This window comes from Littorina saxatilis, linkage group LG1, assembly GCF_037325665.1.
Source record: "Littorina saxatilis isolate snail1 linkage group LG1, US_GU_Lsax_2.0, whole genome shotgun sequence".
Lineage (NCBI taxonomy): Eukaryota > Metazoa > Mollusca > Gastropoda > Littorinimorpha > Littorinidae > Littorina > Littorina saxatilis.
The window spans coordinates 38,326,894-38,343,532 of record NC_090245.1 but is presented as its reverse complement, the minus strand read 5'-3'; the positions used below and the strand labels follow the sequence as shown (position 1 = coordinate 38,343,532).

The window sequence follows — 16,639 nt, the reverse complement described above, 5'->3', positions numbered from 1 at the left end:
ATGTTCATGCAGTTCCTGTCACGAAAACATTTCTGCAAAATTAATTCAACACACAAAAATGTATGCATGCCATATTAGTGATATAGTAGCGCTGATTCCTTAGTAGTAGCCGTATTGACTGATTTTTGTGTGCTCAGAAACAAGCTCATCCTAGTTATGCTGAGTCTCTAAGTTGTAAGTATTCACTTTGTGCATATATGTATGTTTTGATTATGTGTGCAGTGTGTGTTGCCAGGGGTGCTTGAACAGGTAGTTAACTGCAAGGACCCTATAGCCCAGGAGTACCTTATGGAGTGTGTCATCCAGGTAAATAAAAGATTCATGTTGTAAACTTTTAAATAATGGCGAGCATTTAACACAGGTCAAGTACGTGGCCCCAAACCGACAGCTTCACCGCTTTTGTTAGTGACAGAACAAGAACAATTATTACACCTGTGTCTGTGTAGTTAATTCAAGAAAGAGATTGTGTATGTGTGTGCTTATTCTCTGTTCAAGTCTGTCTGTCTGTCTGTATGTCTGTCTGTCTCTCTCTCTCTCTCTCTGTCTCTCTCTCTCTCTCTCTCTCTCTCTCTCTCTCTCTCTCTCTCTCTCTCTCTCTCTCTCTCTCTCTCTCTCTTTCATCAAGGAATTTGTATTTGTTGTTAAAACTCAAACATTATGCGAAGTCTGAAACATTAAAAATGTTCGTTCATGCTCGTATAATGCCTCATATTAATTTTGCTTCGACATTGTGGGATGGCTGCAGTGATGTTCACTTACTAAAACTGAATTCTTTGTACCGTCGTGCTGCAAAACTTATCCTGTATGAATCACACATGTCTACAGAAATGAAGTTAAACAGCCTTAATTTCCTTCCCCTAAAAACCCACCTTGCATACAATAAGGCTGTCTTTATGTATAAATTAGTTCATGGTGATGTGCCCAGTTATGTGCAATCATATTTTACACATACAGTATTACAAAGAGGTATGGGTCTCAAAATTTACTTCCTCCAATTCCTCGTATAGATCTTTATAAATCCAGCTTAGCTTTTTCAGGATCATCTCTGTGGAATTCTTTGCCAATAGAAATCAAACGATCTGCATCATTAAAGGCCTTTAAAAGGCAGTTGCACACACATTTGATCACACTATAAACTGCCCCTGATGTCTAGTTTCCATTGTGTACTCGGATAATGTATGCAATGCTCTTAAGTGTTTTGTTTTTTATGTTTATACTCGACCATTATTTTGATGTTTTACTAGTTTAATACTTTGATTAGATACTGTTCCTTTTAGGTATGAAATGATAGCATGTGTATGTGTGTAGGTATGCGAACGCACGCTCGCGCACGCGAGCATGTGTGTGTATATGTGTGTGTGTGTGTGTGTGTGTAAGTGTGAGTTTGTGTGTGCGTGTGTGTGTATACATGGGTGTGTGTGTGTATGTGTGTGTGTGTATATGTGCGCAGTCTTTGCTTTCGTTTACAATTATTCTCTGTATATGTTCCAAGAACAGGTTGGAAGATTAGGCTAAGCCTAAAACCTTTATCCTTATGTAATAAAGTTCTGAGTTCTGAGTTCTCTCTACCACCTTTTATTTTTTTTTTTACATTTCAGGTGTTTCCTGACGACTTTCACCTGCAGACCCTCAGTGCATTTCTGCGGGCCTGTGCTGAGCTTCATCCTAACGTCAACGTCAAGAACATCATCATTGCTCTAATTGACAGGTAAGAGGAATTGATCTTGTTTTTGTTCTCCTGCTTCTGAGAGCACAGTGCTACAGCCAGACTGCAGAGTTTCTGTCACATAACAGTTTGGATGTTTTAAATACAGTGGTACTGGTACCTGTAATGTAAGTCTCTTCCAATGAGAGGACTTCTCCTAATAAAGGACACTTTCTGTTGTTGCTAAGTCTATTATCTAGACCAGAGTATACCTGTTATGATCGACCACATCAACTTGAAAGATGCTTTTAACTGGACCCAAACAAGTCCTTTCATGACAGGTACCAGTGTGTGCTGCGACTTCTGTCTTGTGTGTGGCGCACGTTATATGTCAAAGCAGCACCGCCCTGATGTGGCCCTTTGTGGTCGGCTGGGCGTTAAGCAAACAAACAAACAGGTACCAGTGTATTTCTGTTGCAGGAGTTACGATAGATCTGCAGTAGAGAAATTAAAAACAGAAAAATAAAAAGGAACTTTTTTTTTAACATTTTAAGAATTTGTTACCTTTGATGTAGATACCTTAGGCCACCTGCTTTTGATTTTGTTGCAATTTGGCTGTGGCTGCTTTGGAGGCTTGCAGAAAAATTGTATTCTGCTGATTTTGCTTTTCCTAGGTTGGCATCCTTTGCTCAAAATGAGGAAGGGACAGGAATCCCCGCAGAGATTCAGCTCTTTGATATTTTCTCACAACAGATTTCACAAGTCATTCAGGTATGAACATTTCTCTCTTTCTCTTTTTCTCTCTGTCTCTCTCTTTCTCTCCCCCTCTCTCTTTCTCTGTCTCTCTTTCTCTAGTGTTTAGTACAGGGATTGCTGACCGGCACGGTTGGCCTAGTGGTAAGGCGTCCACCCCGTGATCGGGAGGTCGTGGGTTCGAACCCCGGCCGGGTCATACCTAAGACTTTAAAATTGGCAATCTAGTGGCTGCTCCGTCTGGCATTATGGGGTTAGTGCTTGGACTGGTTGGTCCGGTGTCAGAATAATGTGACTGGGTGAGACATGAAGCCTGTGCTTGCGACTTCTGTCTTGTGTGTGGCACACGTTATATGTCAAAGCAGCATCACCCTGATATGGTCCTTTGTGGTCGGCTGGGCGTTTGCAGAAATCTCTTTTAAACTGCAGTATTACTTGGTGTTTGCTTTTACATAACAATGTGGGTTTTAGCATGGTAAACTTTAAAATGCATCAGGCATACATCAAGAATATCTAGAGTTGTATAATGCTGACAGTTGATACTGTTGCTTTTAGGGGCCTATTTTTTGTTGTGTTTTACTGCACTTTATTCATGCAATTTTGTTGTCATGGTTACAGAACAGACCTGACATGCCGCCAGAAGACATTGTCGCCCTGCAGGTGGCGCTGATCAACCTAGCACTGAAATGCTACCCTACACAGGTGGACTACGTTGACAAAGTGCTGGAAACCACAGAGGAAATCTTTAACCGTCTGAACCTTGACCAGTGAGTGTTCTGTTACATAAAGGCTTTTCAACTATTTCTGCTCCTTTCAAAATTCTGTTTACATTTAGTCAAGTTTTGACTAAATGTTTTAACATAGACTGGGAATCGAGATGAGGGTGGTGGTGGTGGTGGTGGTGGTGTGTGTGTGTGTGTGTGTGTGTGTGTGTGTGTGTGTGTGTGTGTGTGTGTGTGTGTGTGTGTGTGTGTGTGTGTGTGTGTGTGTGTGCGTGTGCGTGTGTAGAATGATTCCGAGAAAACTACTGGACCGATCTTCATGAAACTTTTGGCTATGGTACCATATCCTCAGAAATTTTTTTCATATTTTCGATTAATATCTTTTATGACATCATTTCCGGCTTTTAGTGAAAGTTGAGGCGGCACTGTCACGCCCTCATTTTTCAACCAAATTGATTGAAATTTTGGTCAAGCAATCTGCGACTACGTCCGGACTATGGGATTGCAATTCTGCTTGCAAGCTTAAAAAATAGTTAATAAGTTTGCTCATTAAAGGCATATGTACGCGCTCCCGTGTTTACAAAGTGTAGTTTGCCCATAATCGATGTCAAACGCACCATAAGACCATGTAATGACGATATGTCGCCATGCGCGGACAATATACATGCATTACAGCTTGTTTTAGAGTCTCAAAAACTTTGGATGTACTAAACAAAGACGCGGAGTTATTTCCCATGCGTCAACGCTACCTCTGTTGGCAAATCTATAAATAGGACGATCCAGATCAAAATGAAAATTAACATATCTCAACATTGAAGGGGTCCTAGACCACAATATTTTGCAGGGAACTTAATTTAGCATGTCTCCAGCTGTTGGTAAAGCAATTAGCGTGTATAGTCATCGAGTACATATGGCTTTAAATTTGTCATTAAAATCGAATTTTCAGAAACAGATAAAAAAATGATTGCATTGTATTCTTCATCTTCTCTTGAATTCAAAAATATATAGATATGTCCTGTTTACTCTAAAAATGTGCTCAGAATGAAAGAAAATAGGTTCAGTGTAAGTACTGCGGTCGCATGCTTTGCAGAGACAAGCGTGACCCGCCTCAGTCTTTGGGTAAGGTTAGCCGAGACTATCTGAAGGTAGTCTCGGTGATGACTGGCTTCTGGTATTGATCTTTAAAGTTTGATAACGACAGACTAAATGTTTTTATATTGCTTCACTCGACTTGTTTTCCTTTGCCATAAGCAGATAGAGAGTAATACATGTACTGATACCTTTGTGTAGAAGTTAAGGATTTGGTAAAAGTTCCAGAAATAAAATGTAGCTAATTGTTTGTTTAGATCTTAATGGTTGAAGCCTGTGCTAAATGGTTCTTCTAATATTCCACATTTACACACACATTCAGACACACACACACACGTACACATGCACTCGCACACACACACAAACACACACACACACGTACACACACACACACACACACACACACACACACACACACACACAAAGGGATCATTGTCTTTGAATTGTGACAACAGTTTGGAGCATGGAAGCATGGTGTCCAAGGAGCTGATGCGTCTGATGAAAATCCCGGTGGACACGTACAACAATGTCCTGACCCTCCTCGCCTTGCAACACTTCGGCCCCCTCTTCGACTACTTTGACTACAAAGGGAGGAAACTCATGAGCTGCCACATCATCAACAATGCCCTGGAAAATGAAACGCTCATCCCTACACAGGAACATGTGAGTCTTAGGAGAATGTTTTGTTTGGTTTTAGATGTTGAGTTTTTGGCTCCCTGAAAACAAAGTAAGACTGCCTAAATGGTATGGGGAAAAATAGCCACGCAGCCCAAAACTCTCATGTGGGAATTACAGCCCACTAACACAGAAGAAGGAGGGGGATTTTCTGTAGGCTGATTGCAATACAGTAGTACACCCCTGTTTACGACCACCCCCTTTTTACGACTGATTTTTCTACCACGGATGCGTTCTACTATATAATGAACCCCCAGTGAACGACTCACCCCAAAACGCGACTTACGACCGGGCTTTTGGGGATGAATTACGACTTTCGCACATTTTCAGTCGAGCAGACGAAAACACAACATGGCGGCTCTCGTGCAACTACCACGAGAAAAAAACAACAAACAAAATCTTGCGCGCGCGAGATCCTAATACATCCGGTTTTCCTCTGTACGCTATCTTGTCACGCTAATCGCTAATCGAGCGAAATGGCAATCCGCGGCGACTTCCTTAGGAGTCGGGAAGACGCAAATCCTGTGTATTGTCAATGATAAGGACTCGGTGTTATCGAGATGGCGAGAAGGATAGTGAAGCGAAAGTACGCAAAGAGAGGTGCCTGTACGAAAACCTCAACGATCGTGTATGGGACAAGTTTAGCAATGCAAGGCGAAGAAACATTCATGTGAGCAGAAAGATAATTCGGGAGAAAAGTCGTTATGCTTTCTATCGAGTTAGGACATTCGGATTTTACTGGTTGCGCCACAATATCAAATGTGCTTCACTCAGCGGGGAGCGAGCATTACGCCATGAGTAAATTTTCTTTGAAATTTTCGATTAAAGTTGTTTTGCTGTAATGTGTTTGGGTGTGTGTGTATGTGTTGATATGACAGTAAACTGCAACTGTGTGTTTGTGTGTAAACATAACAGTACATAACAGTACGTACACTGCAACCAAATTCATGACCGCCCGGGCCAAAAACTCAAACCCCCATTTTAAGACCCCCCCTTTTTACGACCTAATTTTCAAGGTTTTTCCAAAGTCGTAAATAGGGTGTTCTATTGTACCTTGTGGTGTGATGAAGAATCAAGAGGACATTTAAATGTGGTAACTGTTGTTTCTGTTTGCAAGGACTCTGCGGATAGGCTCCATGTCACAACGAGGTTAATGAATACCAGTACAGTAAAACCTGAGTCTAGCGGACCCTTGTTGTAACGGCCACCTGCTACATACGGACAGTTTATCATGGCACGAACACGATTTCAACAATAACTAACCTTTAACGGGCGGACACCTGCCACTTACGGACGCGGACACGATTTTTCGGACCGTAGGAAGTGTAAACACTGTCACAAACGGACACAACGTACATAAAAACGCAACTTCGAAAACTCGACTGTTATGCAGACAGTGCTCGGCAGCCGTAGCCGTAGCACAAATGGTTGTTGATTGGTTGTCCTGTCCCTTTTCTGACCAATCAGTGGCTTGTTTAGATGGAGACCCACTTTCGCTCACTCACTTTCGCTTTTCCGCATTGTGGATACAGTCACAATCAAAAGCAACAGTAGACTACTGTGTTTGAAAATGGAATCTCCAGCAGGAAAAAGAAAACCGTTGACTTTAGAGCAGCGTGTCGCTGCCTTGAAAAAACTAGATAGCGGCCAATCATGCCAAGATGTGGCGAAGGAGATGGGATGTGGTAAAACACAGATCGCGAGGATCAAATCGGAAAAAGAAGACGTGATGATCTCTCTCTCTTTGTAAGCAATCGTTCGAAGGAAACAATAGTTAACACAGCTAAATTTTTGTTCCATGCATTTATGCTGAGACTAGAAAAACTGAATGAAACAAGAGCTGACCCAATTTGGTCGAGACACACTGCGGAATTTCCCGTTGAATGACTGATGAAGAGTCAGCTATTTTTAGCTTTGTGACGTCCGACTTGCGTAAGTTTGATGCACAGTGTGTGTAGGGAACGGGTTAGGTGGGGGGGGGGGGGGTGGGGGGATGTTGTTGTTGTTGTTGTTGTTTGCTACATGTATCATTTGTTTACTCACATTTTCAGTGAGTCTCATGTTCAATCCAATAAATACATACTACAGGACTGACAAAAAGTGTCTTGTTCATTTTACGTGCTCTTTGTAAAATATTGCCCCGGCCCCTCCACCTGTGAAGAAGGGACACCTGTCTAATAGGGACACTATTACCATTCCCCAAGGGTGTCCGTTTGAGACAGGTTTTACTGTAGTTACATGTGTTTTGGGGGCATTAATTGAAGCTTTACATTTCTTATTCTGTTGTAATGAAACTTGAAAGAGGTCATTTCATGGCTGCTGTCCTTTTCCTCTCTTTCTTTTGTCTGTTCTATTTCTGTCTCTGTCTTCTGTTTCTCTCTCTCTCTCTCTCTCTCTTTTTAAAAATTTTTGACATCCCAGAGTCAATGTTGCTGCTGCAGTTGTTGTTTTTTCCTGCATAAGTAATTACAGTCTGTTTTCTCTCTCTTTCTTTCACTACAAAGTCCAAGAGTCAATGTTGCTGTTGATGTTGGTGTCTGCATAACGAATTTAATCACATATTCTTACTCCAATTCTTATGAATGCATTGACTTTAGTCCCACATGCTAGATGTCGAAAAACCTCTCAAATTACCTGCCCTTAGTAGGGTGGTAACCAAGCTAAAAGCGACGCCATAGCGGTTGCTATGGCCTGACCTTGCTCGGTTACCCATAACACCCTGCGCACCACGTGAGCGCCAGCATCCGTAATAATCATTCTCGACTTTCGACAACACACGGTGGACGTGTCCGAATTTCGCTCTCACTTTGGCCTTCACATGCCTGCTCGTCCTTGAGACTAGCCGGTTCTTGGGGGTCTACCTGTCCGTCTACCTTTTGGTGAGATCTTTCCTGTTTATGTTTGGTATAAATGTTGATAGCTTTGTGTTGAACACGCACGCAGAAGTTTTTTGTTCTGGGTGACTGTTTTTCGCCGGTCTTAAAATGGCCGACAACAAAGCTAAACGTGGCGCGAGACTGGAAGGTGACAAGGCTCTTAGCCTGGTTTAGAAAACTATACCTAAGAGTAGCCTAAGAACTTTGATTTGCCTATTATGCGGGTCTTAGATCCGTCAAACAGCACTTCTTTTTATGTTCCTATCCCTCCGAGGGCGGGTTCAGTTCTTTCACAGCTCGCTTCCCCTGTTGGGGTTAATCAGCCTTTAGGCTTCTTATAGACTTTTTGTTGGATCGTCGTCGGTGCGACTGATGGGGGGGGGGGGGGGGGTGGCCGTGTGGCTATTCTTTCCCCTTTCTCTGCGTAAGAGGAATCAGTCAATGTCCTCCTTTTGGGGGGACTTTAACGATGTTTTGGTCTGTATTCTCAGCTGTTTCAGGCGCGATCGGCGGTTCCCGCCCTCCCGTTCGTCAGCTTCGCACTGTGGTCAAGTGCAAATGGCCTGTTCGGTTCAGCCCGTTTTTTGCCTCTGGTGGCTCTGGGCTGTTCTCGAGCACCCCTTCCTTTTAGGAGGGGGGGGCCTGCTCCCTGCCTGCGTCTAACCACTCTGATTACCGCCGGTACTTCACAGTGTGTTACGCAGCCCCCCGCCAATGGGGGGGGATAGGGGGGGCGCTCCTGCGTCGCACCGTCGCCTGGTGCAATCGGCCAGTTCGGTTCAGTCCTTTCTGCCACTGGTAGACTGGGTTGTTCGCGAGCACTCTCTCCTTTAGGAGAGGGGGCCAGCTCCCCGCCTGCGTTGGCCGCTCGGCTTGCTTTAAAAACAGCACTGCTGGGTCGGTCATGCAGCCCCCTTACCGTGAGGAAGGGGGAGTGGGGGGGCACGGTAAGTCACGGCCAGGGCTTGTCCCACTCTGCCCTTTGCGGGCAGGGGGCCGTGTTAGCTTCCCACCCTTTCCCGCCCCCCGGGCGCGTTCGGGTGGCGGCTTTCCAGGCTACGTTACATACCCCTTCTCTGCTCCATTTGGGGCAGGGTGGGGGGGGGGGGGTATCAGTGGCCCACTCTTTCCCGCCCACCGGGCGGGATCGGGTGGGGGCTGGAGTAGCGTTCCACCCTTTCCCTCCCTCTGAGTTGGACGGGGTGGGCGCTGTTGGACTGTCTTCACAGTCTGTGCCTCAATTGTCCTGGCCCGACAATCGTTCGCCTCCCCTATCGGGGTGGGCGGGCGGTGGGCTATAGGACTACGGCAGGTGGACGGAGGGGGGTCGGCCGTTGCTCGGTTCGTCTCTCTCCGTCGCTCTTACTGCTGTGACGAGCCACCCCCCTCCCCATCTGGGGCATGGAGTGGCTCAGGCCTTTCTACACAGCGGGGGTGCTATGTACGGCTTTCCAGGCTACGTTACATACTCCTTCTCTGCTCCTTTTGGGACAGGTGGCTGTGTTAGCTGCCCGCGCTTGTTGCGGGTCCACCCTTTCCCTCCCTCTGGGTTGGACGGGGTGGGCGCTGTTAGACTGTCTTCACAGTCTGTGCCTCTATGGTCCTGGCCTGACAATCGTTCTCCTCATCTATCGAGGCCTTTCTACACAGCGGGGGTGCTATGTACGGCTTTCCAGGCTACGTTACATACTCCTTCTCTGCTCCATTTGGGACAGGTGGCTGTGTTAGCTGCCCGCGCTCGTCGCGGGTAGCGGTCGCGGAACAATGAGCTTGACTCTCTTTTGTTCTCGGCAGGGTGTCTCGCACAGTGGTCAGGGAACAATGAGCTTTGCTCCGTTTTGTTCTCTGCACGGGCTGTGCCGGCTGTCTACCTGGGACAGGCGGAGACAGAATATACTCTTTCTCTCCAGTCTCCCATTCTTTGTATTCACAATGGTCTGCGGGGACTCGGCTATAGTATCACCTGGCCAGTGGTCATTGTCCTTAGCCAGCATAGGTCACCCCCCCCTCCTAGGGCTACTTGACTTTGGCAGGTGGACGAGCGAGGATCGGCCGTTTACGGCCGTTTCTCTGTTTCAGTCCTTACCCCCTCTAGGGGTTGCGGCTGTGCTGGACCACCCCCCTCCCCACTTGGGGTGAGTTGTGGTTCAAACCAGGTAGTCTGGTTCTTAGCACTGGGATGCTTCTCTCGCACAGCGGGTGGGGTAAGATGCGCCGGGCCCGGCTTTGTCTTGTTTCTCCACTCTATCTCCTTCTCGGCAGAGATCTGTGCCAGTTACCAACCCCTCTTCCCCCCACCTCTTGTTCAGGTGGGCGGTGTTGGGTTGGCAGTCAGAGACTGATCACGCTTTCATCCACACTCTTGGCGGTGTTATCGGCAGGAGTATTTAGTGCGCGACCTCCCCGGTCTCCCCTCCTTTTGTGTTTTACACAACTGGTGGTTAGGTTCGGACTCCTTGTTGGAGGAGGGGGAGTGTATAGGGTTGCCTACTGGTTGTAGGCTTCCCATACATAGAGCGGCTGCCGTTGCAGTTTACTTTGTCCCGGATAGGTTGGGGGTGTCTCTCTTCCTTCCTCTTCCGGGATGGCTTTGGGTTTTCACAGGCTTTCTCGCAATTTGTTTCATTTGCTGAGTCTCCGGTGATTGCCTACCTCATGCCACACTTTTGGCTTGTTCCGCACCTTAGGATAGTGGTCTTCAGCCTACACCTTTCCCGCTGCTTTATACGCAGGGGACTGCTGGCTTCGGGGTTTCAGGCTGCTTCGTCCTCACTTTTAGTGCGGAAGAAGATAGCAGGGAATTTTCAGGCTCAGGGTCTGATCTGCACTTTTTATTGCCAGGGGCTAGTTTCTGGCTTCGTTTACAGACCACAGGGAACATGGAGTTTTCATGATGTTACTCCTCCCTCTCCTCTCTGGAGGAGCTAGGATGGCATGGTTTGGAGTTTTCTGCTTTGGCTGAGACTCTCTTCTGTGCTTTCTTATAGGCAATCTTTTCCTCCCTGAACGCTCTTTTGGGTTAGGGAGGATGCCTTGGATAAGGCTTTAGCCAGGCTGCTGGCAGCTTGGGCTAGGGTAGTCACTGAGCGGAGAAGTTTCTCGGTGACGTTTTAGGCCCACACTGTTTTTGCTTGGTGTGATCTCCTTCCTTTACAAGGGGTTTGATTTCATGCTGGTTGGAGGAAGCAAGGGTCAGGTTTTTTCGGGGGTTGTTAAGACCTACTCAATAGCTGGAATCTTTCCCTTCCTTCGTGGACCTCTGGCAGCGCATTTATGCGCTCCCGGTTACAAAGGGGTGTTTTGGTTCAGTGTCGCCTCCCTCTCTGCGGGAGGTGGGTCGGCATGGGCTAGAGCTTTCAGCTTTGGCTGAGATTTTCCTCGGTGCTCTCACATGAGCTTTCCTTCTGCGTTTCTGCACACAGGAAAGGGCTCGGTTTCTGGGGGTGTTGGTCTCTGGACTATCTCGGGGGCTGGTTGAGCTTTTTCAAGGTCAATCAGCTTGTCAGCTGCACTTCCTTTTGGTGTTGAACCAGGCTTTTTGCCTGGTGCTCTCAGTAACCAGGCAAAATTCCGAGCTGTCCTTATCCCAGGTTTTTTACCTGGGCATGCTGTTCGACTTTGTCTCTTGGAAGGTTTATTCTTCACACAAGAGAGAATAGGGAGGCTTTTAGCGCTTTTCACTGCCAGACTGGCACGAGAGCAGGCCTCTGCGGGGTCTTTAGACCCGATCTTCGGTCGGACGGTATCGATAGCTATGCTGGCCCTCTAGTCTTTCCTCAAGTTTTTTGGGGGGTTCGGCCTCACAGGTCTGGGACATGAGGGTCCGCCTCCAGAGTGGGTTCCTCCACGCGGGAAGGTGGCTGGAATCCTTTTGGATCGCTCAGGGGACTTTTTTCCCTAGCTTTGTTTCCCCCTGGACTTAGACCGCTTTTTGGATGCGTTTTCGTCTAGATGGGGCCTGCAATGGTGATAGCAGTCTTGAGGCTGTGATGTAGACGTGAATCCTTGGGCTTCTCTTTTGCCTGAGGTTAGGAGCAGTAGCTCTTAGTCTACTAGCCTTTCCGTTTTGGCTATTTACAGGCATGTCCTGTTGCATTCGGGCGATTCGTCTGTTGCTTCTTATGTGAACTAGCTGGGGTGAGCAAGTTCTCACTCCCTGTCAGACAGAGTATAAGGGATTCTGATTGGGTTTTCACACTAAATCATTTTCTCAGGGGAATTTCTCCCCGGCCAGCTCTGCGATCGGGCCGACTCGCTCAGCAGGTCCTCTCAGGGCTTGCTCAGGGGTTGGCCCATCTGATTACGGGTCTGGAGGCGTGCTGTTTGTGTTTAGATCATGGGTTCTTACTCTGTTTGGGCACGAAGCATATATTTCCTCCACTTTATCTGTGTATGCTCCTTGTTTGGCCTCTTTGGCCAATTGGGGATTTAGAGCGGGGGTGCAACTCCTTAGCGCCCCTCTCTCAAGCCAGGTGGTTTTTCACCTCTGTTTCAGTTTTTGGCTTTGGGCAGCTGGGCCTCTTCTTTGAGGTTCCGGCGTCTCGGCTATCTCAGCTGTTTTGAAACAAATAGGCCTCTCTTCTGTGGCTCATGGCCCTCTTGTGGGCATGATCAAGGACCTTGTTTTATGAGGTTTAGAGGCTCCCCCTTGGTTAGCGCGTGGGACTTTGTTCTACTTACTCTGGGCCTCAGCCCTATAGGGCAGTGAGGCGCATGCGTTTTTGGGGTTTGCCAGAGGATGTAGCCTTAGGGCTTTTGGTGCCGTTTGTTCACGGTTTTTGGCCAGGTTTTGGGGTTTCAGAAACTTGGTCAATATCCTCTGGTGTTTGATTCCCTCCTCTTGGGAGGATTTTCGCTCTGGGAGATTCGGATTTTCTAACTGTCTGGTTAGACTTTTTTAATCCCTTTTTTGACGTTACTGTCTTTTGGAACCACGAGCTTTAGCTCAGGTTCTTATGTCTTTACAATGGAGCGAAAGAGACATCTTTTATTTGTCTCTCTCTAGGGGCTCTGCTACATTTATTGCCGTGTTGCGTTCTGGTCGCCTAGGCGAAGCTTTGCAAACGGCTTACTGGAGGTCAGATGATGTGTTCATCGGTTTCTATCTTTGGGATTTCTCCTGCACGCGGCTAGACGGCTCCAGTTCATTGCTGGTTTTAGTGGCTGCAGGGCAGGTTCTTACAAGGACATAAGTAGGTTCCCTCCACCTTTAGGAGGAATCTGCATTCATAAGAATTGGAGTAAGAATATGTGATTAAATCGAAAATTTTTAATTAAATTTTGATTTAATATAATATACTTACCCAATTCTTATAGTTAATACCCTCCCATCCGTCCCCGCTGGATTATGTCCTTGGGGGTTTGTTTGACTAATAGTCTCGAATGATTATTACGGATGCTGGCGCTCACGTGGTGCGCAGGGTGTTATGGGTAACCGAGCAAGGTCAGGCCATAGCAACCGCTATGGCGTCGCTTTTAGCTTGGTTACCACCCTACTAAGGGCAGGTAATTTGAGAGGTTTTTCGACATCTAGCATGTGGGACTAAAGTCAATGCATTCATAAGAATTGGGTAAGTATATTATATTAAATCAAAATTTAATTAAAAATTTTCGATTATCTACCTGTTTGAAATGAAGGTTGATTCCGTCTTGAACATCGTCAACTGCCTGGTGCAAGACCAGAACGACCAGCCCGAGGAACCTGAGGACCCAGAAGACTTTGCAGAGGAGCAGGGACTGATGGGAAGGTTCATCCATCTCTTGAACGCTGAAGATGCTAACCAGCAGTTCTTGGTAAGAGCTGTTCTGTAGTGGTATATTGTATACTGGTGCAGTGGAACCTCCCTTTATAGACCTCCACAAATCTGAGAAAATCAGGTCTTAAAAAGGAGGGAGTTTAAAATGGGGACATTTACAGAGGTACAAAAACACAGAAAATCTGATTTTTTTTTTCCGTTCATGGGCTGAAACTGCCACGGCTTTTACGTGTATGACCGTTTTTACCCCGCCATTTAGGCAGCCATACGCCGCTTTCGGAGGAAGCATGCTGGGTATTTTCGTGTTTCTATAACCCACCGAACTCTGATATGGATTACAGGATCTTTTTCGTGCGCACTTGGTCTTGTGCTTGCGTGTACACACGGGGGTGTTCGGACACCGAGGAGAGTCTGCACACAAAGTTGACTCTAAGAAATAAATCTCTCGCCGAACGTGGGGACGAACTCACGCTGACAACGGACAACTGGATACAAATCCAGCCCGCTACCGACTGAGCTACATCCCTGCCCGCTACAGCGCGATCAACGTTCGCCCATTTACGAACTCGCGATGAGATTTGTTTCCTCTGGTCACCAAGCCTACCGTTTACAAACGCATGCGCACTAATTGGGATTCCCCCAACTGGATACAACTGGATACAAATCCAGCGCGCTACCGACTGAGCTACATCCCTGCCCGCTACAGCGCGATCAACGTTCGCCCATTTACGAACTCGCGATGAGATTTGTTTCCTCTGGTCACCAAGCCTACCGTTTACAAACGCATGCGCACTAATTGGGATTCCCCCAACTGGATACAACTGGATACAAATCCAGCGCGCTACCGACTGAGCTACATCCCCGCCCTAGAAAATCTGATGAAAAAACAGGTCTAAAAATGGAGGAAGTCTGGAAATTGTTTTTATTTAAAGGGAGGTTCCACTATACCTCCCTTCCCAGACCTTCCAAATTCGAAGAAAACCAAGTCTTCATTGGGAATCTTTCTTGTTCAATTTATTGCTCAATAGGAATGTTATCAGTCTAACTGTTTTGGAAATTCTTCTTCGTGGTTACAAAATTATCGTTTGCAGATACTCAACACAGCGAGAAAGCACTTTGGAAACGGCGGTGACCAGCGTATCCGCTACACTCTGCCACCCATTGTCTTCGCTGCCTACAGGTTGGCCTTCAGATATTGTCAGCTCAAAGAAGAGGTGAGAAATTGTATGAGTCATTATTCAGTGTAGAGTCGCTAATCTGTGAATAGGACAGTCAATTGCCTAAGTTCCATACAAATTTTTTGTCTCATTCCCTATTTTGCTCTTTTTTTCTTTTTTTTTCTTCTGTCCATTCTTCTTCCTTTCATTTATTTGTGTGCGTGTGTGTAATTATGTGTGTGTGTAATTGTGTGTGCATATGTGTTTCTGTCTTCCTTGACACCACATCTCATCACTCGGGCAACAAAAAATAGTAACAATCAAAATACAAAATTATGTACATGTACAGCTATCAAACCAACATAGTTTTTCAAACATTTTCTTTTTTTACAATACCCCAGAGGAATAGTTTGTAATTTTGCAATCTCACTTGCATTGCCACAGGATGAAAACTGGGAGAAGAAGTGCGGGAAGATTTTCCAGTTCTGCCACCATACGATCGGAGCGCTGATCAAGGCGGAGCAGGCCGAGATTCCACTGCGTCTCTTCCTCCAGGGGGCTGTGGCTGCTGGCAGGACCAAGTTTGAAAACTCGGAAACTGTTGCTTACGAGTTCTTCTCTCAGGTTAGTGTTATCATGGAGTGATGTTGCTTGCTCATTTTTTATTTTATTTATTTACGAGGATTTATATCGCGCACATATCTCACCACACAAGGCGACTCAAGGCGCATGTTACCTATTAATGCCGTGTGAGATGGAATTTTTTACACAATATATCACGCATTCACATCGGCCAGTAGATCAGCAGCCTATGGGCGCTGCATCCACCTTTCACGGCCTATTATTCCAGGTCACACAGGTATTTTGGTGGACATTTTTTATCTACGCCTATACAATTTTGCCAGGAAAGACCCTTTTGTCAATCGTGGGATTTTTAACGTGCACACCACAATGTAGTGTACACGAAGGGACCTCGGTTTATCGTCTCATCCGAAAGACTAGCACTTGAACCCACCACCTAGGGTAGGAAAGGGGGGAGAAAATTGCTAACGCCCTGACCCAGGGTCGAACTCGCAACCTCTCGCTTCCGAGCGCAAGTGCGTTACCACTCGGCCACCCAGACCACGTATGCTGACAGCGAGTGCCCATTGCTTCTCAGGGAATTTTGTTTCTCAAAAGCTTACCTGTGAACACTAAGGCATGATATATTTTTTTTAATTGTGTTCCTTTTACATAAGGAAACATTTTTGCGTGAAAGCCTGCATAGGATGTGTATTTTTGACTTGGTAATCACTGACAAATTTTAAAAAGTTTATATACAGTGAAAACTGTCAAATACGGTCACTGGACTTAGCGGACACTCGCAGAATACGGACAGTCAGTCTCGGCACGGACTGCTTTACACTGTAAAACACCTGTACGTTACGGCCACCTCGGCATTACGGACGCGGACACGTATTTTGGGTCCATAATAAGTCATATACCGGTTCCCCTGTCATATCTGAGAGAGGAAACACTTCCTGCATCGGGGTCAGTGACCGGTCAGTCTTGTTCTTCTTCATCGTTCACTACATTTTGTGATTTGCGTGATGCAGCGCTTTTTGGCACCCAGGGGGTCCCGCATCTCCGGCTTCGGCCATGGACGTTGATCAGGGGTCCCTCCCTTAGACCAATTGCCTTCCTGGGCTGTTGAGCTTGGTCTGCCCGTGGTTTTATTTCGGAGTTTTCCTTCTCCTAGACTGGTTACCTACCATGGTTGTCGAGTCCAGTCTGCCCGTTTGGAGGTTGCTGAGATGACCGCTTGTGTCCTTGGGCCTCTGTGCCGTCACACCGGTACTATCCAGCACATCTCCGTCTTTACCAGAGCCCCGTTAGCCAGCAACCAACCCGTCCGCCATGGGAGAACCCTACCGGTATACTTCTCACAATGAAAAACACCCCCACGTTTTAGGGACAGTGAAATTTC

At 46.5% G+C, this 16,639-nt stretch overlaps 1 protein-coding gene across 1 annotated transcript in view; it reads left to right on the top strand.

The window, feature by feature from the left end:
* Window positions 1-16,639, top strand: part of LOC138968994 (vacuolar protein sorting-associated protein 35-like) — a 47,291-nt gene that overhangs the window by 5,488 nt on the left and 25,164 nt on the right. The window contains exons 7-14 of the mRNA XM_070341681.1: window positions 223-306; window positions 1,599-1,708; window positions 2,320-2,416; window positions 3,017-3,165; window positions 4,665-4,872; window positions 13,398-13,553; window positions 14,608-14,730; window positions 15,118-15,297. Coding sequence (XP_070197782.1) covers window positions 223-306; window positions 1,599-1,708; window positions 2,320-2,416; window positions 3,017-3,165; window positions 4,665-4,872; window positions 13,398-13,553; window positions 14,608-14,730; window positions 15,118-15,297 — 1,107 coding nt within the window. The remainder of the gene's footprint in view (window positions 1-222; window positions 307-1,598; window positions 1,709-2,319; window positions 2,417-3,016; window positions 3,166-4,664; window positions 4,873-13,397; window positions 13,554-14,607; window positions 14,731-15,117; window positions 15,298-16,639) is intronic.